The 22,426-nt window shown below is 50.2% G+C and overlaps 7 protein-coding genes across 7 annotated transcripts; 2 read left to right on the top strand and 5 right to left on the bottom strand.

Annotated features, from left to right (window-relative positions):
* The first annotated feature begins 458 nt into the window (after positions 1–458).
* M438DRAFT_350060 (uncharacterized protein) lies at positions 459–1,969 on the top strand. The gene has a single exon (XM_029906543.1). It carries the CDS (start codon positions 490–492, stop codon positions 1,738–1,740), a length of 1,251 nt encoding a protein of 416 aa, XP_029755195.1. The 5' UTR covers positions 459–489; the 3' UTR covers positions 1,741–1,969.
* A 140-nt stretch (positions 1,970–2,109) lies between these two features.
* On the bottom strand, positions 2,110–8,515 carry M438DRAFT_369820 (FH2-domain-containing protein). Its single transcript, XM_029908131.1, has 2 exons — positions 3,362–8,515; positions 2,110–3,305 (listed from the first exon to the last, which is right to left on the bottom strand). The coding sequence occupies exons 1-2, from the start codon at positions 8,072–8,074 to the stop codon at positions 2,439–2,441; spliced, it is 5,580 nt and encodes a 1,859-aa protein (XP_029755196.1). The 5' UTR covers positions 8,075–8,515; the 3' UTR covers positions 2,110–2,438.
* Positions 8,516–9,501: 986 nt separating this feature from the next.
* M438DRAFT_284670 (dolichyl phosphate-D-mannose:protein O-D-mannosyltransferas-like protein) lies at positions 9,502–11,831 on the bottom strand (the record flags this gene model as incomplete). Its single annotated transcript, XM_029901476.1, has 3 exons — positions 9,502–10,905; positions 10,960–11,643; positions 11,697–11,831. The coding sequence occupies 3 exons, from the start codon at positions 11,829–11,831 to the stop codon at positions 9,502–9,504; spliced, it is 2,223 nt and encodes a 740-aa protein (XP_029755197.1).
* A 1,390-nt stretch (positions 11,832–13,221) lies between these two features.
* On the bottom strand, positions 13,222–14,687 carry M438DRAFT_360070 (uncharacterized protein; the record flags this gene model as incomplete). The annotated part of the gene is made up of 6 exons (XM_029907401.1): positions 13,222–13,652; positions 13,717–13,784; positions 13,832–14,235; positions 14,283–14,350; positions 14,401–14,437; positions 14,487–14,687. The coding sequence occupies 6 exons, from the start codon at positions 14,685–14,687 to the stop codon at positions 13,222–13,224; spliced, it is 1,209 nt and encodes a 402-aa protein (XP_029755198.1).
* Positions 14,688–15,670: 983 nt separating this feature from the next.
* Positions 15,671–17,412, bottom strand: M438DRAFT_284584 (MFS general substrate transporter; the record flags this gene model as incomplete). Its single annotated transcript, XM_029901468.1, has 6 exons — positions 15,671–16,213; positions 16,261–16,360; positions 16,412–16,618; positions 16,668–16,700; positions 16,746–17,150; positions 17,207–17,412. The coding sequence occupies 6 exons, from the start codon at positions 17,410–17,412 to the stop codon at positions 15,671–15,673; spliced, it is 1,494 nt and encodes a 497-aa protein (XP_029755199.1).
* A 1,565-nt stretch (positions 17,413–18,977) lies between these two features.
* On the bottom strand, positions 18,978–19,862 carry M438DRAFT_155150 (uncharacterized protein). The gene has a single exon (XM_029899000.1). It carries the CDS (start codon positions 19,634–19,636, stop codon positions 19,097–19,099), a length of 540 nt encoding a protein of 179 aa, XP_029755200.1. The 5' UTR covers positions 19,637–19,862; the 3' UTR covers positions 18,978–19,096.
* A 225-nt stretch (positions 19,863–20,087) lies between these two features.
* On the top strand, positions 20,088–20,878 carry M438DRAFT_360072 (uncharacterized protein; the record flags this gene model as incomplete). Its single annotated transcript, XM_029907402.1, has 2 exons — positions 20,088–20,681; positions 20,741–20,878. 2 exons carry the CDS (start codon positions 20,088–20,090, stop codon positions 20,876–20,878), a joined length of 732 nt encoding a protein of 243 aa, XP_029755201.1.
* Positions 20,879–22,426: the final 1,548 nt, after the last annotated feature.

Below are 22,426 nucleotides of genomic sequence, written 5' to 3' on the forward strand. Positions count from 1 at the left end.
TTGGCAGAACTGATGAAAAGCTGATGATACTGTACAAGCTCTGCGGGGCCTTGGTTCTGCCCACAACGGAACATGGCAGGGCTCGAATCATAGCTGCATTGATCTGCTATTTGCACTGCCTCTGTGCGACACTGCCACAGAATCTCTGCCCAGATTATGATCATATGTCGGTAACGTGCTGCATTCCTACTCACTACTACACAGCCCGACCACATACATCAAGCATGACCTGGATGCCCTTCCCAGTGACTGGTATAGAGGACTAAGGCGGACCATAGCCGATACGTCACTGCCAAGTATGAGGTGGGCACTTGGAACCCGTCTGAATCGATTGGAGGAAGGACACACCCGCCATGATCCTCCAAATTCCAACTCTCGAGGGGACTAAACCATCGCTTGGATATGCTTTATTACCTTGGCTTTTTAGAGCCGTCAGCGGTATAAAAGCAAAGCGAATACGCAACATGTGTCAATGGACATCAATTTGACATGCTGGTTCCTCGACCGTACGGACGACTCGCGCTATGGCTACTGCTTTATATCATTCTGTTCAGCTACTTCATCCTACTGCCGACGAGCCCATCAAAGCTGCTCGGCACACCCAGGTTTCTGCCAACTGACTTTTTCGTCCATACCCAGCCTCTGGACCAATTTGAATGTCCCTCAAGATATTGCCTAGACAGACCGAGAATTCACGAGGTTCTGAGCGATGCGCCATCACTGGAGCGGTACATTTTCAAAAGTGCGTTATCATCTGGCTTTGAAGGCGCTATCAGCATATACAACGACACCAGGACGGGCCAGAATGTAGCTATAAAGTCTTTCTATGTCGACAGAAGTCCTTTGCGCAATACTCTGCCAGATGCAGCTGTAACAATCTTCGGAGAAACCAGATGGCCAACCGAGCTACAATTTATGCTGCTACACGCCAATCAACTGCACACCGAGCGTAGAGAGCCTATTAACAATGGACTGGTCAACGTAAAAGATTACTTTATCGTCGACGACGGAGGATCGAAACAATGGCAACTGGTCACAAAATTCTACCAGTACGGCACTCTGCACAACGCCGGTCCCAAAATCGCTCGACTGCTAGATCTAGCACCCAATCTCACCACATCCCACCTGGACGATATATTCAGAAGCTCATTCGAAGGAGTACTGCAAACACTCACCCGCATCCATGCACAAGGATTCTGTCACGACGACATCAAACCGGCCAACATTTTCATCTCAGACGATCCATATCACTGGCTCATAGGAGACTTTGGAAACGTACGGGAAACAAGCCACCCTTACCACGACAGTAAAATATGGAAGCGGCAAAATCAGTGGCGAGACTGCCGGAAAAATGATATTCGAAGATTGATAATGGTCTACCTCTCCTTCCTCCGCAGTTTTCATCACACGGATATATTTGTTTTCGACGGCGAGTTTTTAAAAGGTACACAAGGGTGGGCCAGGTTATATTGGGAGTTCTCTGATGTGCAAGATTTCGCACCGGCTTCAACAACGCATATCACGACAGGGCCAAGTGAATCGACAAGGGGAACAACATCGCCGTTGTACTACTACTACTACTACTACTATGCACCACCTGCCAGATTTGTTCTTTCTTCAAACCACCAAGCTGCGAAAATGCAAGTGGATAGGCGATTGCATTGTTCTTTCCGCACGTGGTCTGGCAGAATATTCGACAGGTTTCTTTCTTCTTTTTTCTTCTTCTTCTTCTTCTCTTAACTTGTTCGCCCATGAACTGAACTTAACTAAACTGAACCAAACTAAAATGAACTGGGCAGAACAAAGACTCAATTTCGCAAAAGAGAAAAATATAATCACCGGAACAAAAACGCACAAGCACCTTTCTTCTTCATTGCAGTTTTTTTCTTCTTTGCCCTTTCTTTTTTTTTTTTTCATCCTCTGCTGGCTTTCCTCTCCCGAGTACTTTAATATGCAATGAGAGATTGGCACAAGATCTTTCAACTCTTCTTGATTCGCAATGATCCCTGGGCAAGGAAAAAAAACTAAGCTGGGGGGACGATTTTGACTGTGAGTTAGATGGCCAGGAAAGCCCGAACCTTTTTCTCTCTCGGTGGTAAACTACCACTCCTACGTCAAGATCATTATACATCACATCGCAATCACCTGAAACAAAAAACACATACAAATAAAGCAAAAGATCGAAAGAAAAAAAAACTGTGGTCAATAGAAAACCAACCTTTCTATATCAAAAGTCTCTACTTCTCCTCTCCATGAAACTCCCACTATGCAGAAGAAGACAGAACAAAAAAAGAAGTGACGCTTAGGTATTGGTGCGCAGAAAACGAAGACGACAAACAAACAGACAATTACAATAGGGGTTTTGCTGTATGCAAAAAGGGGGGGAAACATCCAGAAACACCCGTGACCCAAACAGCTTTCCTATCCTACTCTAGTGCTCAAGATAACCTGGGACTGCCAAGTGGTGTGCTGAAATCTCTCTTCTCGGCGGTTGTTGTGGGTGATGGTGGACTGACGATGGTGATGGGTGGAGAGGTCAATGCGGGACTGGCCAAGGGTGTCATGAGTTGTAGATCCAACTTCATGTTATCACCGACATCGCCATTGCCGACGTCTGATCTGGTATCACCGATTTCGGATCTGGTGTCGTCGTCGTGGTGGTCAGCGCTGGCTTCGCTGATGCCAGTTTGGGGACGGCCATCGGTGGATGCAGTGCTGGTGCCCGGTGCGCGTCTTCGTCGGCGGCGCTCGCGTTCGCTATCGGCATGATCGCGGCGTCGACGAACACGGAGATTTTCGCTATCGCGAGGAAGTGGCGGCTCATCATTGTCGCCAGTGCTGCCACGGAGGCCCTGCAGAAGAGTGGCTGCACGGTCTGCAACGTCTTCACCTTCGCTAATTGCGCCCTTGTCCTCTTCGACATGAGGGGCGAGCGATGTGCTGTCTGAAGTTGACGGACGATCCGGTGCGTTCTCCGAAGTTGGAGACATGAGAGCGGTATCATCGGTTGGTGAGGTCACGCCAGCAATTTCGGGCATCTGTTGTCCAGATGCTACACGGCGTTGGTGACGTTCATTGAGGCGGGCTCGTCGTCGGCGATCTCTGGTATCTCTAGTAGCAGGAGCGGCGGCGCGAAGCTTCTCTAACAATGTATCCATGGCACCTTGAGAGGCAGGTGATGGAGGTCCAGCAGGGTCTGAAGTAGCCTTCTCGAGAGCAGATTGACTGGCTTGTGCCTTGCGACGCATTGAGACCTCATTACGACGTTGCGTTTCCTCTTGAGAAGTGTTCTTCTCGTGCGATTTCTGTTGTGAGTGTTAGTACATAATTTCTCAGTTCTAGCACAATCGATCAAACTCACCTTATACTCGTTGACGAAGTTGGCCAGCTTGGTGAAGAACTCTCTCCTCGCCGATTCGTCTTGATTGTCGTCGCCGAAGAAGGTCATGATGTCGTTGTATGTCCGCTTCATCTCACCGAGATACAGCTCCATCTGTTCGGCCTTTCTTCTTGCCTCTTTCATCGATCGCTGCACAACCTGACTGACTCTGTCCTCAGGGTGGAACTTGCGCGGGTCGCTGAGATTACCAGCATCTAAGGACATTTGCACGTTCTTGATGTTGTCAATATACTTCTTAGCATCGACCATCAGCTGATCGACATTCAGCTTGGCAGCAACAACGACACCGCCAATATCTTCGGTGAAGCCTTCCCATTGAGGATACTGTCTGCGTACAACACGCTCGACGTAATCCATCAAGGTGGACTCGTTCTTATCATCCTTGACCATACCGAGACGGGCGAGCGAACTAAGCTTGAAACCGATGGCTTGTTTGTTGGAGTCATTCATGTAGTTGCCGATGTCGAGAATGAGACCGAAGACAGGCATCAAACGCACAGAGTCACGAAGAGACTCTGATACATTGCATACCATCTTCAACTTGTCTGAAACTTCGTCGTACTCTTGCTCGAAACTCTTGGTCAGTGCCAACGCTCTCATTCTGGCCTTCCAGTAGTGGTGCAGTTCGAAGGCTGTGTAGAGGTAGATTTGATCCTCACGAGTAAGCTCCGAAGGGTCTTGCTCTCTAGCCGACTTCAGCGCGTCCGGTCCAGTCCAATCTCTGCTGTAAGGTGCCATGAGTTTCGATGTGTTGTCGGGAATAGTGCACATATCCTCCCTCTGCAAGAACTCCATGACGACAGGGTTTTCTAAAACCTCCTTGTCGCAATGTATGACCATACGAACGACGTCTTCCAAAGGCCGTTGTGAGAAGACTGCCAAAGAAATCTGGAAAGTCTGCATCAGATTGCTGGGCATGATCTGCTTCTTGTCGCTCTTCTTCTCCTTCTTGCCGATTGCCTTGATCTCCTTGGCCATGAAGAGACGCTCAATCTCGTCAAGAATACCCTTCTTGCTAAGCTCGGCGTACTTTTCTTCTTTGGCCTCATGGGTAGGTGCGTGTGAAGCCCACATGGTGAACTCGGAAGAGTCAACCTTCTCCCAATGCAAAGCCTTGAGCTTCTTCTTAGGTCTTGCAACACCCATACCAATGCTGGAGGAAGCTGCATACTGTGCTTGAGGCAAGAATCCACCTCGTCTGGCTCCAGGCATAGGAGGCGCTCCGGGTGGAGGAGGGGGTGGGGGCGGTCCTCCAGCCTTCATACCAGGCATACCTGGCGGAGGGGGAGGTGGTGGGCCACCAAATCCTGGCATAGGTGAACCAGGCATCGGCGGGGGTGGAGGAGGAGCACCAGTGGAGAACCCAGGCATTCCTGGTGGCGGTGGGGGCGGTGGTCCAGAGAATCCGGGCATTGGTGGCGGTGGAGGTGCGCCAGAAGCGAATCCAGGCATGCCTGGGGGTGGAGGAGGAGCAGCGCCATTGAAACCAGGCATCATGGGAGGAGGAGGAGGGGCAGCGCCACTGAAACCAGGCATCATAGGAGGAGGAGGTGGAGGAGCAGCTCCGTTGAAGCCTGGCATCATCGGTGGTGGCGGAGGAGGAGCACCATTGAAGCCAGACGTGGGCGGTGGAGGAGGGGCGGAAGCTCCGTTAAAGCCTGGCATAGGAGGAGGTGGAGGAGGCATAGAGCCATCAAATTTGAGCTCACCATCTGCAGAAGGCTTGAGCTGAGCAGAAGGAATTCTGGCATGCTGGGCTGAACCGTTCCTGGAGTGCGAGGATACATGTCTGGAGTGCGAAGACACATGTCTGGACTGGGTAGAGACGTTCCTCGAGTGCGATGAACCGATAGTCTTGTCATCGCCTTCGTCATCGCTTCCGTCAATACGGCGGACCTTGCTAACAATGTCATTAAGGTAACCAGCCTGAGCATGTGCGGAGCTGATCTTGGGTCGCTTCATCTGGACAATACGAGGCTTCTCGTAAACAGTGGCATCTTCATCGTCCTCATCCAGCGACTGATCGCCGTCTTGTTGAGGCTGACCAGGAAGGGGCTTACGAGCAATACCACCTCTTTGAGTCCTGGAAACGCTTCCAATGTAGCCATCAGGCAAACTGTCAGGGATGGCACCGGTTTGTACACCCACTCCATCCATCTTCTCACGCAACTCGCGGAGCTTATCCGAAGGATCGACTTGTTGCCAGACCTTGCCTTCGAGCTTGGCCTGTGTCTTTGCTCTTTCGAGCTGCATTTCCAGACGATCCATGAGCCTCTCGCGGTCCAGAATACCTTGCATTTGAGTGGGATCGGTTGCAGTACCGCTTTTGGTGCCAGTCTTGGCGGACGCGGCTGCGATATCTTGAGCATCGCGCAGCATAAGATATAGCTCTCTAGTCTCCAACTCATTGCGTTGTAATTCCAAAGCTCGCACTCGTTGGACTTCCAAAAGCTCTGCCTTGAGACCATCGATTTGGCGCTGCTGAACTTGAATTACCGAGTCTCGTTCCTCGAGCGACTTTGTGAGCTTTTTGACCAAGCCGTCTGCACCAAGCTCGAGCTGAGCTCTCAGTTCGTCTCGTTCTGCAAGCGCAGACTCGGCAATCTGGCGAGCTTCCAAGGCTTCATCTCTTGCTTGTCGGGCTTCAGAGTCTGTATACAGTTTGTCCATCAAACTCTGGACAGTGAAGTTAAGACTCTGCTTGAGATCCATATCAGGCAATCGCCTGTCCATGGCAACATAACTCAACATAGCATCCACAAGCTGGAACATACGAAGTCTGTCTTCAGCCTCGTTGTCTCTTATTAGCAACAAATGTTGCAACGAAGACACGAAGTAATCTGCCGAATGACTGCCATTCACCTTGGACATGATTGCTTGAACAATTTGCACAGGATCGCTGAGGTCCTGTGGCTCCGGTTCTTGGCCATCGACTTGATTCTCTTTTTCAAGCAAATCTTCATAGTCGATGATCTCGTTCGCTCGATATCTCTCAACTTGCTTGTCGATGATATCGTACTGGAACTGCTCCATCTTGTTGAGGATACGCTTGATGCCACATGCTGTGAATTGTGCACGGATATGGCAGCGCAGATGCAGGTCTCTTTCCGGAGCATCAACGATCATGTTGACGAGGAACAGAGAAGCAACCGCGTATTCCATGAGCAGGTTCTCCATACCAATACCACCACTGCGAACCTCGTCGCTGGCTCCAACAAGACTGCCCATCTTGCCTCTACCATCAACAGTGACTTCAACAATACGCATCCAAGCATCGAAGCGGCCATTCTCGCCTTGAGAAGACTTAAGCGAGTCCAGAGCTTGTAAAACCTTTTGATGGCCGCGTCCTTCTGCCCAATGGCACAAGAAGGTCAAAACTTCACTGACAAGCTTCCTGGTATTCAGTCGAGGAGAAATGAGAGACGCACCAAGGGCGTTCACGATAGGAGCATGTTCGAGAGCATCGTCTGCACCGTATTTGTTGTTCATCAAAGCCTTTAGACATTTGACGATATCGTACTCGCGGTCCAGATCTCTGTCGTTAACAGTAGGATTTGTCGGGCCTTGAGTTTGCTTGCGGTTGTACTTTCCGAGCACATTAGCCAGAGCAACCTGACCCTGTGCCTCTACGAAAGCCTTGACCCATCCGATGGGCTGCGTTCGCAAACTGACGGCCAAACTTTGCAACTGCTTCGCGCTGATCGAGTTATCCAGGACTTTGCGGACATACCATTCCGGGCTCCCCTCTTCATCGGCACGACCCAGAATACCCAGACTCGAGTCGGCATTGATAGTCGTTCTCGCGTGCATGCGTCTTTTTTGTTCGCCCTGCCATTCGGCCAATCTGTCCTGATGTACCAAGGTCCATTTCTTGTTTATAGGGTATGCTTCCATCTGCCTTCGGGCTTGTTCAGGCAAACTCTTCCATCCACGCTTGTGCATGAGCTCCAAAAACTCTTTCTCGATTATGCGATCATCGCTCGGACGTTGGAGGTTAAAACCGTCGGGAGTGAAGGAAGCGGTAGAGCTGAATGCGGAGGGTTGATTGGCGCTGAGAAAGCCATTCTGCTGAGATCCACGAGTGGATGAAGGGGCTAACTGGGGAAGGAGAGTAGTCGAATCGAGTGACATGTTCGGAAACGATGACGGCGAATGTTGTGGATGCATGGATATTGATGTGCGATGGCTGTGGCTAGAGCGTATGCTGGCCCTATCTGAGGCCGGATATTGGTCATACTGCGAGTGTATTGAGTTCTCATACGAGCTTGTACGGCCAGTGCTGGCCAGCGAATACTGTGACGTATGTTGCGGTGGCCGCGGTGGAGGAGGTAGTTGTGAGTTGTTCTCTTGTGGTAGGTAATCAACACGTACTGGAGACCTTGTGTCTCGCGGAACGCTGTCATACGGGATGGCAGTCATGAGGCCACCGCCATGGTCGATGGATTGGCGCGAAGAATGCGAATGCGATGAAGAAGGCGGTTGCTGGTGGTACTGGTGTTGTTGTTGGTGCGGAGGAGGCACGGGTGGTAGGGGGTTTTGCGACCAGTTCGAGGGCAGCGAGGGACTGTCGGGCACGTGTTCGTTGTGCTTGTCCTTGTGGTGACGGCGCGAGAAGAACGACTTGCCGCCCGATGTCTGCCGCCCTTTGGCATCGCCCGAGCCCGAAGAAAACATGGCCGCTTTAGTATGAGATGTTCATGTCAGGTGCGCCTCGTCCGTGTTGGCCTGGGTTTCCGAAAAGAGCTTCGTCCTCGACAAGCTGCTCTAGGGGACGTCTGCGCTGGCCAATGAGGGTGCCGGATAGGTGTGTATCGAGGTATCAATGAGGTTTAAAGACTGTCCAGGAAGGAGCAAAAAAGATTGGCGGCGTCGTATGCCCTTCAATCCAATCTCGGGTCGAAAGGGAAAGAAGCACAAAGGCGGCTGACTGGCGACTGCCCAGAATATCAATCTTCCCGGCCCTGTTTCCTGTTTCCCGCTCTCTTGCCACGTCAACTCGCTCGGACTCTTCGAATGTCGCTCGTTGTTGCTACTGTTGTCACAGGGTCACGCAGCATTCAGCTCTCAAGCAAAGGTCGAGGGCGACGGCATTCATCAAACTTCCGGTATCTGGCCAATCGTCCTCCCCACATTTTCGATTCAGGGTTAGCCCGCAACCGGTTTATGTCCGTGCGTTCCGCCTTTGTTTCAACGAACATCCTACTTTCATCTGCTTGTCGTCTTTGTCTCAGACAATCAACTTTCTTCGAAGATTGTGTGAGAGGACCCACTATGTTGATGCTTGAAACTCATGTTCTTGAACATGTCTAGAAGAGTGAATTACACGATTTAAAAAACGTGAAGTTGAATGTCAAGTCCAGCCTTCCACATCCGGGCAACGCAGTGAATAGGCTCACATTGTACAAGACCTCCTGAGATTGGCCATTGTGCATGGCAGTAATTGGACGTTAGCGGAGGGTCGGTTCGAGGAGGTCAAATACACTACTTGCGAGTTCATGACCTCAGCCTGCTATCAAGGTCTCTCTAGGAGATGATCCATGGCAGGCATCCCAGTACCAACGATGGTCGCAATGACAAGCGGTAAAAATGCACAAAGTTTTTGGTGAGAAAGAGAGTGTCCATTGAGAGCTCTAGTGTGTTGCTATCTCACTGGACAAGCCATGGTATCTCAATCTCTTCGTGTCTTTTGGCAGACAGATGTCCACTGAGGCCTGCTCTTGAGAGCAGCACCAAAATGCACCTCATGCTTGTTGTCGAGTTGCACGATTTCGAGACGTTACGCCAGTCCATCTCCTAAGAGCATATCTCCTACGTCATGGTCTGGACTTTGTTGATTCGGTCACGTAGTTCGTAGGGCTCACGGCTCACGCACAAAAAGAGGGGAAAGCAGAAGGAAAAAGGAAAAATATTCCGTTTGACTTGTAGAAGGAGAATTATACCAAGGAAAATGTTTAGTCATCCCCCCTTTCGCTGCACAAGTCCATGAAATCTTTACGCGTTTCTTTGAGACCAGACAAATTCGGTTTTCCGTACTCCTTTTTATTCTTCGCGAATGTACTGACTTCGTCATTGCAAAGCTACTCATCCCATCTGGCTATTCTCTAATCGGTCATACGCCATGAGTCAAGCCACTTGAGGTGAGCCCATTGAGTGTGGCTTCCCTCCATACCGAAGGTGATGGCTCTGAATGTCCAGAACAGACCAATGACGACAGTGTAGAGAACAGCGTAGACGCTGTACTGGATGGCGCGAGGGAGGCGGCTGGTAACCCAGTCGGTGCAGAAGGCGAGACAGAGGATGGCAAAGTAAAGAGCAGGGTAGTAGTGGTGGACGTAGGTAACACGACCCATGGCCATGAAAGGTGCGTAGTGAAGAACCCAACCAATAACAGGGTAAATACCAGCGTAGTGAATCTGGTCCATGTCCTTTTGCGAGAGCTCGTTGTAGCCACGCTGCCAGCGAACGAGGTAGTAGGCGAAAAGAAGACCGAAAGCAGGAATAGAAGCGGTACTGGCCCAGTAGACGAAGGGGTTACCAAGAAGGAAGTACTTGACAATGTGGTCGTCCCAGCCGCACATGCGGAGACCAACATTGAGAAGAGGCCACTGCCAAGGAGCAGAGGCAAGGTCGTCCTGCTTGTCCGGATCAGGGACAAGGGCGTTGTTAGAAGTCATCATGGCGACGTTCAGGTGGATGAAGTCACGAAGGAAAGGAGATTTGTAGGCGCCAGTGTCGGCAGCGGGAAGCTTCTCGTTCCAGTGAGACTCGACGTTCCAGTGGGTGTAGACATCGCGAGGGTGGTTCTCTTTGACACAGGTGGTCTCAATCTGCTTGAAACCCCACTGAGGCAGGTTGACGTTGCCAGCGCGGAGGTAGCAGTTGAGGTCGATGTGTCTGAGACGGAAGGCGGTAGTCAGAGTGCGGATCTTGGAGTAATCGCGCGAAGAAGCGTCGTTGACAACCTCGACAACCCAGTGGTCCTTGGTGTCGCCGACGGTGGTGTTGCCGTAGCAAGAAACTTCGTAGTCGGCCTTGGTGACGGGAGCGGCGATAGAGTGCGAGTGCAGGTTACGGCCAGTTTGGGCGTGGATCAGACGAATGACATCGCCGTTGCCAACATACTTAAGAGGAGCGTCGGCATCGAACTCGGGCTCGTGACGGTTGGGGTAGAAGAACCAGTCGTTGTTGGCATCCTTGTGGTGGTAGCAAGTGATTTGCTGCTGTTGCGAGCCCTCGGGGAATGTCTGAATATGCGAGTGCAGAAGACCACCACCGTATCCCATGTTCTTGAGTGTGGCACGAGAGCCAAGAGCAACCTCGAGAGGGCTGTCAACTCCGACCTCAGTACCCTTAAGGTTGGCCTGGAAGAGAGAGCTCATCTGAGCATCGCCTGGTCCGCTGTTCTCGAGGATCAGGAAGTGCATGTAGAAGGAGAACATGTAGACGATCATGGGGATGACGATCAGGCCGACGACGCGGAAGCCAACGTGAGCAGCGAGCTCAGTCTGTAAAATATGTCAGCGGATCAGCCTTTTCGTAACCAGAATGTTGCAACATACCTTGGGCATTCTGAGGTCACCGAACTTGTTCCACAGGTCCTCAATTGTGTAAAGACCAACCAAAGCAGTTCCGAACATACCGACCCACTTGACACTGCACACACAGCCGATCGAGAGACCGCTGAGCGTAAGCCAGAGAAGCCACTGGGCAGAGAAAGGCTGCCTTTGGAGTCTGTGGAAACGGGCCCAGCAGAGAACGGTGGTGAAGGTGAAGAAGAGAAGCATAGAGTCGAGAAGAATGAAGCGACTGATGGTGGCGTACGAGTTCTCGAACAGAACCATCAGGGTGACGAACCAGGCAGTGGTCTTGCGGAAGTTGAGCTCCTTAGCCGTGTAGTATGCCAAAGGAATGCACAGAGCTCCGAAAGCTGCGTTGAACTGGCGCATAAAGACGTAGTTGATCTCCTCGGGATAAGTATCACCGGACTTGAACTCGAAGGTGCCATTGTATCCGGCCAGGTAGCCCGAAAGGCCAACCAGCATCTTTCCCAGCGGAGGGTGGACATCGAAGTAAAACTCGCGCTGCAGGTAGTGCGAGCCGAACTTGCCGAAATGCGCTTCGTCCCAGGTGACAATGGGCGAAAGACCGATCTTCCAAAGACGGGTGAAGAAGGCGAGTGCAGTGAAGATGATGGGTGCGAAGATGGGCTCCCAGTCGTCGATGACATTTACAATGCTCTTAGCCTGGAGGATGTGCGTCAGTCCATGCATGGTCAATCTGGAGGAGCTCTGCTTACCTGCTGCTTCTTCTTGTCATCAATGATGGGCTGCTGTTGGACAGCGCCATTCTGTGCGGGAGCGCCTGCTCTTCTTCTCAACTCCGCGGCATCGCGGTCTGCGCCTGTTGCGAATCCTTGATTTGTCGCAGCCATGTTGGATGAGGAAACGTGGCGGTTTCGATATCAGAAAGTCGGCCTGTTTGGGCGTATGTGCTTGGCCCTGCTTTTTCAGAAGCGCCTACTCAAGCTAGCTGGAGCTCGAATCGGCACAAGCAACGGAAAAGAAGCAACAAAAATTAAGAAGGGGGCCAAAGTCGTCGGGTGGACGAAAAGGAAGAAAGGATTACAACAAGTTGAAGAAGAAAGGAAGAGGGAGAAACGTCTCTAAAGGATCGATCCTAGGGAAACGAGAACGAGAATGCACCCCTTTCAAGATGCCAGCGTGGAGCTGATGGAACGGCCACTTTCCTCTCCAAAGAAGCTCCCACTCCCAAGTTCGGGAGCGACGCGTTCCCGCTGCCAAGCCCAGGGGTTGTCCGCCCGCGCTCAACATTCGAGGCCAGTTGGCAGCTATTTTTATCTACCTTTGTTTCTCTATCAGATCATCTATAAACTCTTCTATTGCCGCAGATCCCCTTGTTGTTCGATATTGTACAACGCAGAGGTCGAAGTAAGATCTTCCGTCGCTGACCAAGAGAACAATTGTCGTGAAAGGCCTCTACAACGGTTTCTTCCCTTGTCTTCCCTCCTTCCACCGTCTACCTTCCCCGCAGTGACTTTGTGAATCTCATCATATCCATCTTCCAGGATAGCAGCTGCCTGCGAAGCATCGCATGGTTCGATATGTGCCCGGGCTCCTGCTGATTTGAATACACATGGTGTTGAATTGAAGAGAGACACCAAGAAAGAGATACGTCGTGATCTGGCCTCCGTGGAAAAGCTTCACGACAGGGTCACACCCAAAACAAGCCTTTACGAGGTGCCCGGCAGCATAACTCCACGGCAACGTACTTTTGTTCTATAGTTAAATGTATATCTCGTATCTGAGATATTTATCTAATGTCTGTCATATAAGTTGAGTGGATGTGGAAGGTGGTCGACGCGTTATAGCAGTATAATGCTTTTCAGACCAGCTTGTCCAGAATTTCCACAACCATCAATGCATTAACATCCCGTATTTCACATAACACATTCCAAAACCACATTTTTGCCACGGGAGCGACGTTAGAGCTTAATGCTTGCCTGAGCATCAACCAGCAGTAAACCCTGTCATCAAAGCATGGAATGCACACATTATGTGCAGCTGAATATGTGTTGCTGAGCAGTTATACCATCACCAATCGCTGCAAGCATTGTTGAACATACAACCCTGACATGTGCGTTCATGTCGCGCTGAGTCTCGACTGAATTCACGAATGCATGTGGGAATGGCGAGATGAGGGGAGAAAGTGAAAAAGATCCGTTTGCTCGATTTAGTAACTACCACCCAAATTCATGCGAACAGCCATCTTCCAACCCTGTCGAGCTTCATGTCAGACATATTCTATTTGCGTTCAGTCGTAGACTCTGAGTCTCTGGAATCGTTGATCGTGACTTCGTCATGTTGACAGGTGAGGCGGCGCAGAGAATCGGTGCCGCAGATGCTCACAGCCTCCGTGGTTATGTCAACATCCATCTGCTTGTGGATGCCGACACCAGAGGTTTGCTCCGAGCCATGACCTATGACCGTCTCAATGCCAACCCATGAGCGAGGGCGCATTCTTTCGGGGACATGGCTGCTGCGTGGCTTGCCAGTAGCATCGTCTGTTGTGGTGGGCTGGACCATGGGGTAGCTGTTGGTGCTGCGAAGACCAGAGCGGCCACAGAATCCAGGAATCATGCGAGCGATGAATGGGCGAAGCAGCGGCAAACAGGCGCAGATGATGGCCACGTTGGTTTCGACTAGAGTCCAGCATAGCGTGACAGCACCGTCATCTGTGTTGTAGTCAGCACCTTGCTCGAGTGTCTTTTCTGGAAGGCCTGAGAAGTGGAAACTTACAAGTTATGTCATCGCCCAAGCCTCCTGACTTGAAAGTCGTGATACGCATAATAGTCACAATGACCACACTACACTGTGTTAGAGCTGGGAGAATGAAGGAGGGATAGTAACTTACAAGCCGCCGAGTCCAAAGACCAAGCAAAGACCGAGCTTCTGACGGGCCGGGATCTGAAGCAGATTCTTGACAAGCGGCATAGGCAAGACAAGAATCAGTATATCAGATATGGTGTTGAGAAGAGACTGTGACAGCCACCAGCTGAAGGGGTCGACGCCACAATGGCCAGAAGAATTCTTGTCCCAGTAGTGCTTGACAGGAATGCATGTGAGAACGTTGACGATCAGTGTGATGACACAGAAGACGGCGGAGAAGGCCATAAGTCCGTACACAAATTTGCGGAAATTAACACCAAACGAAGTGACGTTGGGTGTGTCACCGAAGACGCGGAGGTAGAGGAAGAGGATCGAGAGCTTAGTAGGCCAGATGGTGAGTTTGTACATTACTTGAGCCCACCAGAACCACTGTTGATGTTAGCAATACGATCATTCATTGTGAGGGAAAGGCATACCATGAGAGCTCTAGCTAGCTGTTTATCGGATAGAGTAGACACAAGAGCTCCGTAGCCATTTTGAGCTGCTTTTGGGAAATTAGAGGAAGTCGACTCGAAAAAAATGATGTTGACATACACAGATAGGCAACTGCGCTTTCCAAGACCGAGAAGAGCTTCGAAAGTGTCAGCAAGAGAATTTTTTGGTGATGTATGCAAACCTACCATGGCGAATGCGATGAAACCATCTTCATAGCTTGTGGTGTGTCTGCTCAAGCGGATGGCGAGGCGCAATGTGCAGATGACAAATGCCAGCGAAACGAGGCCAATGGCAACGCCTTGGATAAGAGGCACTCGAGTGTGGTGTACGCTAGCAGTGCGGGTGATGAGATTTGACCAGAGGTCCAAAGACTGAATTGGGGCCATTGCGGCAGGCGCGAACCAGTCTCTTTTGGCTTGGTTTTACAGAGTGTCGAGAAATAGTATGCGCAGATAGAAAGAGAGATTCGAGTAATTTGAGAACTTTTAGGGAAGCAACGAGGTCATGTCGAGTCGAGAAGGCGCTGCAAACAATGACGACTCGCAGTGACTGACATTGAAGAATCTTACAAACGACAATAGGAACTTTCACAGCTAAAGTGAAGTCCTCGACGCAAGCAATCACTCGAGGACAGCCAGTAGTTCCTTCAACAAGCCCAATTTCACAAACGCCTACTCCGACGGGACGAACGATTGGGTGTCACAGATTTGATGGCACTCGGGAAGCTGCGTCCTGCCGGCAATCAGGACGAGGGGTATGATCATCTGAGGCAGGCAGGAGCGATACTCTCTGGCAAGCCTCAAAGCCCCTACGTTTCGAATCAAGGCGAAGAGAGGTACCGTAGCCAATGTAGGAGAACATACCTATGCAAATACTACTGATGATGGCCACTGTAACCAAGCGGTTTTGAGACGGTCTCGTGTTCTCCTCGTTTGCCTGAATCTCAGGTACTCTGGCTCCATCGACTATCAATCCACAGACCAGACCGTAGTGACGGCGGTATCTCTGGTCGCAATCATCACTTGGGGAATGTGAAATGAAGTTTGAAAGGAGAAAGAAGAAAGGCGCGTGAAGCGCGACCAAAGGTGAGGTGTTTCTGCACGGACCATTAGACGGTGATGTCAATCACCAGCCTCTTCTACGCGCTACTCCCAACCTCTCCCACTATTGTCTTCCAAAGCAATGCATTCAGCAAATTGTGTAACGAGTTTCGATTCTCGAACAAAATACCTATGTCCTATTGCGCCAGAAAGAAAGACCCAACATGAACGCTGATCGTGTCTCGTGAACTTCCGCCTTGCGACAGAGACTCTTCTCTACAGGAAGCCTTGGAGCTTGTATCTCCCAACTTTCGAAATCTTCGTCATTCTCAGAAGCTGAAGCGGAAAGAAGGATGGTCATCCCCAAGATTGTCAGCATCTGCCAGCTGTAGACGGTGGTCACGCTCGCCAGCGTCTCTTTTCGCATTTTCCCTCTTGAGCCCGACATAGAAGACTACCGCCGCGACAGACGTCAAAATCAGCAATGCCAACGACGTGCCATATCCAGTCTGGTAGTAAGGCGACTCTTCCTGGAAGAAGACATTGCTCGATACCAGCCCGCCAGCATTTCCCAGGCCGATCATGGTGCCTGAGGTGAACGCCCTTTTGTAATGCCCAGAGGCGTTGTTCATGACCCATGACACGACCATTGGCTGAACAATGTAGCCTGCACTGGTGATGAAGAAGAGCGCCATGTACGCGATGTGAGGCCCAATCGCAGGTGATCTTTGAGCAAGAAGGATAACGAAGCCAACGCTGCCGAGGAGCACCCCGGACTGCAATGGCCAGAACCTGTTATTCACGTATGTCGATAGATAACACGAGCCAAGACAGAAGGCACTGGCGACAACATACAGAGGGATAGAGTGGATCTGGTTTTGTCAGCACTCGGTCTGCGAATACTGCTAACATTACTGACCTGAGCTGCTGCAGATGTGTAGCCAAGCTCCTTCAGAAGAGTCGGGTTGAAGTTGTTGGTTGAGTAGTTAAGAGCTACGATACCGAAGTACATGACAGTGCTGTTCGCAAACGTCAGTGACTTTGAGCAGACCCAAGATGCGAAGACTTACGCAACCCAGACTTTCCAATCTCTCGCACACCTGGACCAGTTCACGCGATTCATCTTGGCGTCGCCTTCGCTGTCGTCCATGAGGCGCCACATGAGCACTTTATGCTCGTCCGGAGTCAAGAAGCGGCAGTCCGCTGGCCAGTCTGCAAGCCACCAGTACATGACTATGCTCATGACTACGGTAACACATCCTTCGATGATGAAGATCCTACACAGCTTGTCAGCTCTTGTCAGGAAGTAAAAGACAATCGACTGACCATCTCCATCCGCTGTATCCTCTGACTCCGCTCCTGTGCTCATCAGCATAAGTACACAATAAGCTTGTGGCTGCTTACATGTTTGCCAAAGCGTATGCGAGCAGACCGCCGAAAGCTCCTGCTATGGTGCCCGACATATACCACCAGCAGATTCTGCGAGGCAGCTCTTCGCGACGGTAGTACATGGTGATGAGGAGTATACTTCCCGGAGAAATGCCAGCTTCGAAGATACCAAGAACAAACCGACATGCGACCAGACCACCGAAAGATCCTGTCACGCCTTGACAAATGGCCATGAGCCCGCAGCCGAACAGCAAGAAGCTCAGCCAAACGCGTGGAGTGATGCGCTTCAAGATCATGTTGCTAGGAGTCTCGCAGAGGATGAATGGAATGAAGACGATGAACAAGGCGATGTTGTAGTCGTGTTTGACCATGTGAAGGTCGGTCAACATACCCTCAATCTTGGCATTCGCGATGTTGACTCTGAGCTCATATCGTCAGTCCTGAATCCTCTGCAGAGTCGAATAAATTAGGCTTACCGATCGATGAAAGACAGCATGAACATAACAGTTGGAGCAGGCACAACCCACCAGTCACACTTGCGTACGACTCTTCTCTCGATATCAGGATCGACCTCTCTGATCCTCTCAATGGATTCCAGTGAATCATTCTGAGACTGCTCCAGGGACGACTTCCGAGCCTTCTCGTCGGCCAAAGGAAGAGGCACTGTTAGAGCTTCTGCCATGGCGCTCTGATACCAGCACGAGAGTGTGGTGAACAAAGAAAAGATGCGGGGAGCCCTTGAAAACGGCAGATAACAGAAAGCCGAAGAGTGTAACACGGGAAGAAGGGTAATGGGGCTGTGAGGTCTATTGGGAATATATATGACTGTGGCCATGCCATGCGACACATCATCTTCCCGTCCTTGCCCTCTCTACCATGCACGCACACGCTATGCCAGGCAAGAACGCCATCGTACCGCCAGTCTATCGAGTTTTGGTTCATCGAAGACGATCTCTCACATCCAGCGAGCCGCAGTATCCCAGCACCAAATATCCACACTGTCAGGAACATTATATGTGCCAAGCGGGATAAGATGCAGCGTTCCTGCGTAGACGATCCCAAGGGGGTCAAGTTTTCGGGTTTCCGCAGTCACCCGTTAAGAGGTTGTGCAGAAAAAGCCAATGTTGAACTGATGGCGTGCAGCTCGTGCAACATCACAGTCTCATGCCCACTGTAGTCGGGTGCTGACGCAGATCGTCTGGAAAGTTTTATACTTGGCCTCGGAGCATTGGACGCCAGCCGACAGGCAAGGACCCGTGAAGTTGGTCGGAGGGGCGCTTGAAGTCAACCTCGGCTTCCAACTGCCGTTCCCATCGCTAAAACAACACACTTCATGCGACAACACCGAAGCCGTCACTCCTGACCGTGAATGTTTTCAAGGTTACAGAAGCACAATTTACGAGTATGGGGAGGCTTTGCAAACAAAACCGAACCGACTGAGCGCTGAATCTGAGCGGCCCGACCGCCGAGTACCACTCACACCCACCCACCTGGCCCTGTATATCGTATCAACACGATTCCTCTATCGTTCTGTTACAGGTGGGAACGGATGTCTACAGAGCCTCCCGCAGAACACCGCTCCTCATAACCAGGTAAAGCTCGAAGATCTGGTATCACGTCTCGGGAGCCTGCATTTCTGGTGTGACAGTCACTGCTTGATTGCGCTATTATGTACTTTTGAGACGGCTCGTCGCGCAACCACCAAGTCTTGGATTTCCCTCCGGTCGTATCGTACAGGCCAGCGCTATCAGTTGTTGAGATGATTTTCATGGCGCTTCTGCAATGCCCTGACAAAGCGAAAAGTGGCTGCTTGCTGTACTGCATTGCTCACTCCATTGTTAGCCCAGGCAATCAACATGGACAATCTGCACGACTTCTCAACCAAACCTTGCAGTTTTGGGAAAGGTGCGCAGGTCTTGGGTATGACATGGGCACTGTCATATCGGCGTTACAAGAGACATGCGAACAGAGACATCGACCACGAGCATTCTCGATCCATGATGAAGACGTCAAAAAAGCCAGAGCTAACTCCAGTGAGTATAGCTTCGGATCTGAAGAAACTGCCATGATGCTGACGAGAAGCATGATGCGCTATTGGGTCGTGCAAGAAGTTTTTGGAATACTTTGAACAACATCACGCTGCGCGATATTGTCTCATCAGAAGCTACGAAACAGAGAGAAACTTCAGAAAGAACTAGCAATGACGTTGGCATCGCCTGAGATGTCCAGCGATTATATCCGAGGTCCCCAGTACACGTAAAAAACGACGGCGACCAGTCGGAGATATTACTGATCGCGGACTTCACATTGCCGCTCAGCATAGCAATGGGCCTGGGACATTGAGTTTGCGCTGAACTTTCTACAGATTATTTCACCTGCTCCCAATCAGTGTGTACAGCGATGCTTTCCAACGGCGCTCCATACACTTTCTTCCAGTCTAATGGACGCATGATGTGATACAGTTCGTCGAGGGTGAGGTTGTGGTTCCAGCTAGGCCACCGAAGAGCATTGGTTTGCAAGTAATTATTTTGTTCATCAGGACTGTCTTTCCCCAAGAGAGCTTGCAAAAACAGTTGTTCGTGGTTGAACACAAGTGGGTGCGCATCGCAGTTGGCAGGCCATCCTGATTCGCACAAGCTAGGTCTCCAAAGCGAGCTCAGGTCTTTGTTCTCATAGAGAGACTTGCATGTCAACGCAAGACTAGCGACGTTGTGTGCTGGTAAGTGCTCGGCGATGTCGAGGACTAATTCCAGCGGAAGCTCATTGAAAGTGCGAAAGCTTTTTGCCATTCTGCGTGGAACGGGAAGGAAAGAGGGATAGGGGAGTGAAGATAAAGATAAGAAGTAGCGGGGCTGTAAACCTTTATGACTTTTTGGACGCACTCTCACCGGAGCTGTACTAGACATGGAAGAAACTCTGCAATCCTTCAGCTATATACGCGTTAAGCCTTGGCAGGGGAAGACTTAGAAGTTCGAACTTCAAGGAAGGCGCCAATTCTCGACAATCCACTGTTGTCCGCAGTCTCGCTCTTTCACCACCCATCACGAACCAGCATCTCGAGGAACCACAAAATGAACATGAAAGAGTCTCAACCCCATGGTCGACTTTCGATATCGGCACCTTCGAATTTCGAAGTTGTACGTTACCTCATCATTCTTATCTATCTTGCTCAGTTGCTGCTACTTAGCGGTCTCTAAAAACAACTCAATGCGTCATTTCACTACCCACACACGGTTTTCTTTGCAGCAACGCTCGTCGCAAGGGCCGTCTTAAAATTTTCTTCGCTTGTCTACGTCAACCTATATAACTTCGCTAGGCGACGCATACCTTGATACCTGGACCGAGTCTCAAATCACCATGACGAATTGTAAACTTCGTTTACCATATATCCTGAAGCAAGTCTTGCTCCATCGTCGACGAAAAACCAAACTTCCAGTGCGAATTCAAGATCTGCCCATCGATGTCATACTCTGGATCCTGGATTTTCTGGACCCCGTCGATCGTACCCTCTTCGCATACACATGCAAAGCCTTCCGAGCAGATCCGATTATCAAGCACTCCTGCGGTGATTGTTTCGGCGTCAAGACAAGGACACTCCAGTTGATTAGGATTTACGGCTGCGAGTGGTGCTCACCAGGCCGCTGGGCGATACTCGGCAGAAAAATCGACTGGCAAACAAAGTTACTCGACGGCAGTATGCTTGTTTTCCCTGAAGCTATGCTAGATGCCATCGCCATGACTATGAGCAAACGACTGTTGCAGCCGGCCTGTCTGGCTCGAAGCTTCCTCCTGGACGTGCGGTATCCCAATTTCGAGAAGTCGCTACTCAGAGACCCTGTGTTCATTTATACGGTGTTGCCGTTTCTGTTGTCTTCTCTGGGCTGGGTGCTGGTGGTCGCGTGGCAGAAAATAACGCGTGTGAAAAAAGTCGTTTTGAAAAGTGGTAGAAAGGTATGGACAATGCATCATGATCATCAAAACTTAAAAGTTGCTTTCTGATAGCTATGCAGGTGCGTATGATCTCGCCCAGTGAAGACTATAGTCACGATAAGTGGCTAACGCTCCCTGTCTGCCTGAAACACTTGAAATCTGCACACAGGATTGTGTACTCTTCAAACGATCCGTTCGACGAGTCTGGTCACGAGTAGTCCTGAAATTTTGATCCAAACTAGGAAAGATACATCTTCGTATCGGACTAAAAATCTGGTCGTGCGACAAGGAATAAAGATCTGCTAGCACGAAGCATTACGGAAGCTCAATCCTAGTGTGATTATGAGAGGTCTCGCACTCTACTGGGCATTTTCAACGATCTGGAAAGTATTATGCAGTTTGACAACGACATCAACAGGCGCCGGGTTCGCTGAGATAGCGCTTGGTGTATTTTGATTACCGGTATCCAGTTGCTTCATGACACTCTCGCATGTATCTCAGAAGCATCTTGCCTTTCGATAGTTTGGAAATTGGTTTTCAGGCAGCCAGGCCACCGAGAGTGTAGTAGTCTTATCAGCGGAATCTGGCTCTCTTTGGATGATCGCATGAATTTGGAAAGCATCCTGCATCTTAATCAACCAGATGAAGGAGCAAGCAGATTACTGAGAGTGGTGGGTTCGCTGGCGGCAAAGCCCATGACCGCCCACGTTGCTTCACTGATTTTGAGCCTGTGTTTGGCGCTGACATACGAATGCACGCATTTGAGTTTGTATTCTACGGGAATCCTCAACACCCTATCAAGGAATCACCATGTCACAACCTTGCATCTCAAAAAAGCTTTCCATAACAGCACACTTTATCACAACAATTTCGAAACCAACTACATTGTATTATTTTCTATCAAGCGTCGCAACACTCCTTGCCGATAATGGCAACAGCATTAACTCACCGCATACCACGCATCCTAAGAAAACTTCTACATCGCCGAACCAAGAAAGTATTACAAAACCTCCCCATCGAAATAATCCTCTGCATACTCGACCACTTGAACCCAGCACAACGAACCCTGTTCTCACGAACATGCAAACGATATCATAAATCCCCACATATAAAACACCTATGCGGACCCCACCACTTCCACCTCCGCACGAGAACACTCCAATACATATGCCTGTTCGACCTCGAATACCACTCTTCAAATCTGTGGAAGGATAAACTGAGCACCGGTGCTGTGATGATGATTTCTGAACAAATGATGGATGATGTTGTTGGAAGTCTCGGTGATGAAGTCATACAGCCCGAATGGCTGGCAAAGGGTCATCTGTTCAACAAGTCCTATGAGGAATGGCACAAGTTCGAATTCGTAAACCTCACACTGGCGATTATATGTTGGGTTTTATGGTGGGTGTGGCAGTGACATGACGCGGTTTGAAGGAGGCCTTTTTCAGGAAAGCTGATTGGAAAGGTACGGTGATATTCTAGTCAAGTTATTTTTTTTTCCGCAAAAAGATTGTATTCGAAAGAAAAACGGTAATGGCTGACGGGGTTTTGTTGTGGCAGGTGCAGATTATACCGGCGATTGGCAATGACGATGAAGAGAATTTGTGGAGTTTTCTGCTGCCTCTTTGTTACATGGAAGATAGAGTGGAGTGGTTGTGAATGTAGAAGATGGAGGTTGGGAAAGTCTCGGATATTTTTAACTGGCCTCCCGTGTGCTGATTTGTCACGCGTATAGCCTTGCAGAAATGCACAGTTTTGGTATGTTT

This window comes from Aureobasidium pullulans, assembly GCF_000721785.1.
Source record: "Aureobasidium pullulans EXF-150 unplaced genomic scaffold scaffold_38, whole genome shotgun sequence".
Lineage (NCBI taxonomy): Eukaryota > Fungi > Ascomycota > Dothideomycetes > Dothideales > Saccotheciaceae > Aureobasidium > Aureobasidium pullulans.

Coding starts and splice junctions, on each gene's coding strand:
- M438DRAFT_155150 (XM_029899000.1), bottom strand. CDS start 19,636: ATGTCTAGTACAGCTCCGGTGAGAGTGCGTCCAAAAAGTCATAAAGGT.
- M438DRAFT_369820 (XM_029908131.1), bottom strand. CDS start 8,074: ATGTTTTCTTCGGGCTCGGGCGATGCCAAAGGGCGGCAGACATCGGGC. Junction 3,306..3,361: donor ACTTCGTCAACGAGTATAAG/GTGAGTTTGATC, acceptor CACTCACAACAG/AAATCGCACGAGAAGAACAC.
- M438DRAFT_350060 (XM_029906543.1), top strand. CDS start 490: ATGCTGGTTCCTCGACCGTACGGACGACTCGCGCTATGGCTACTGCTT.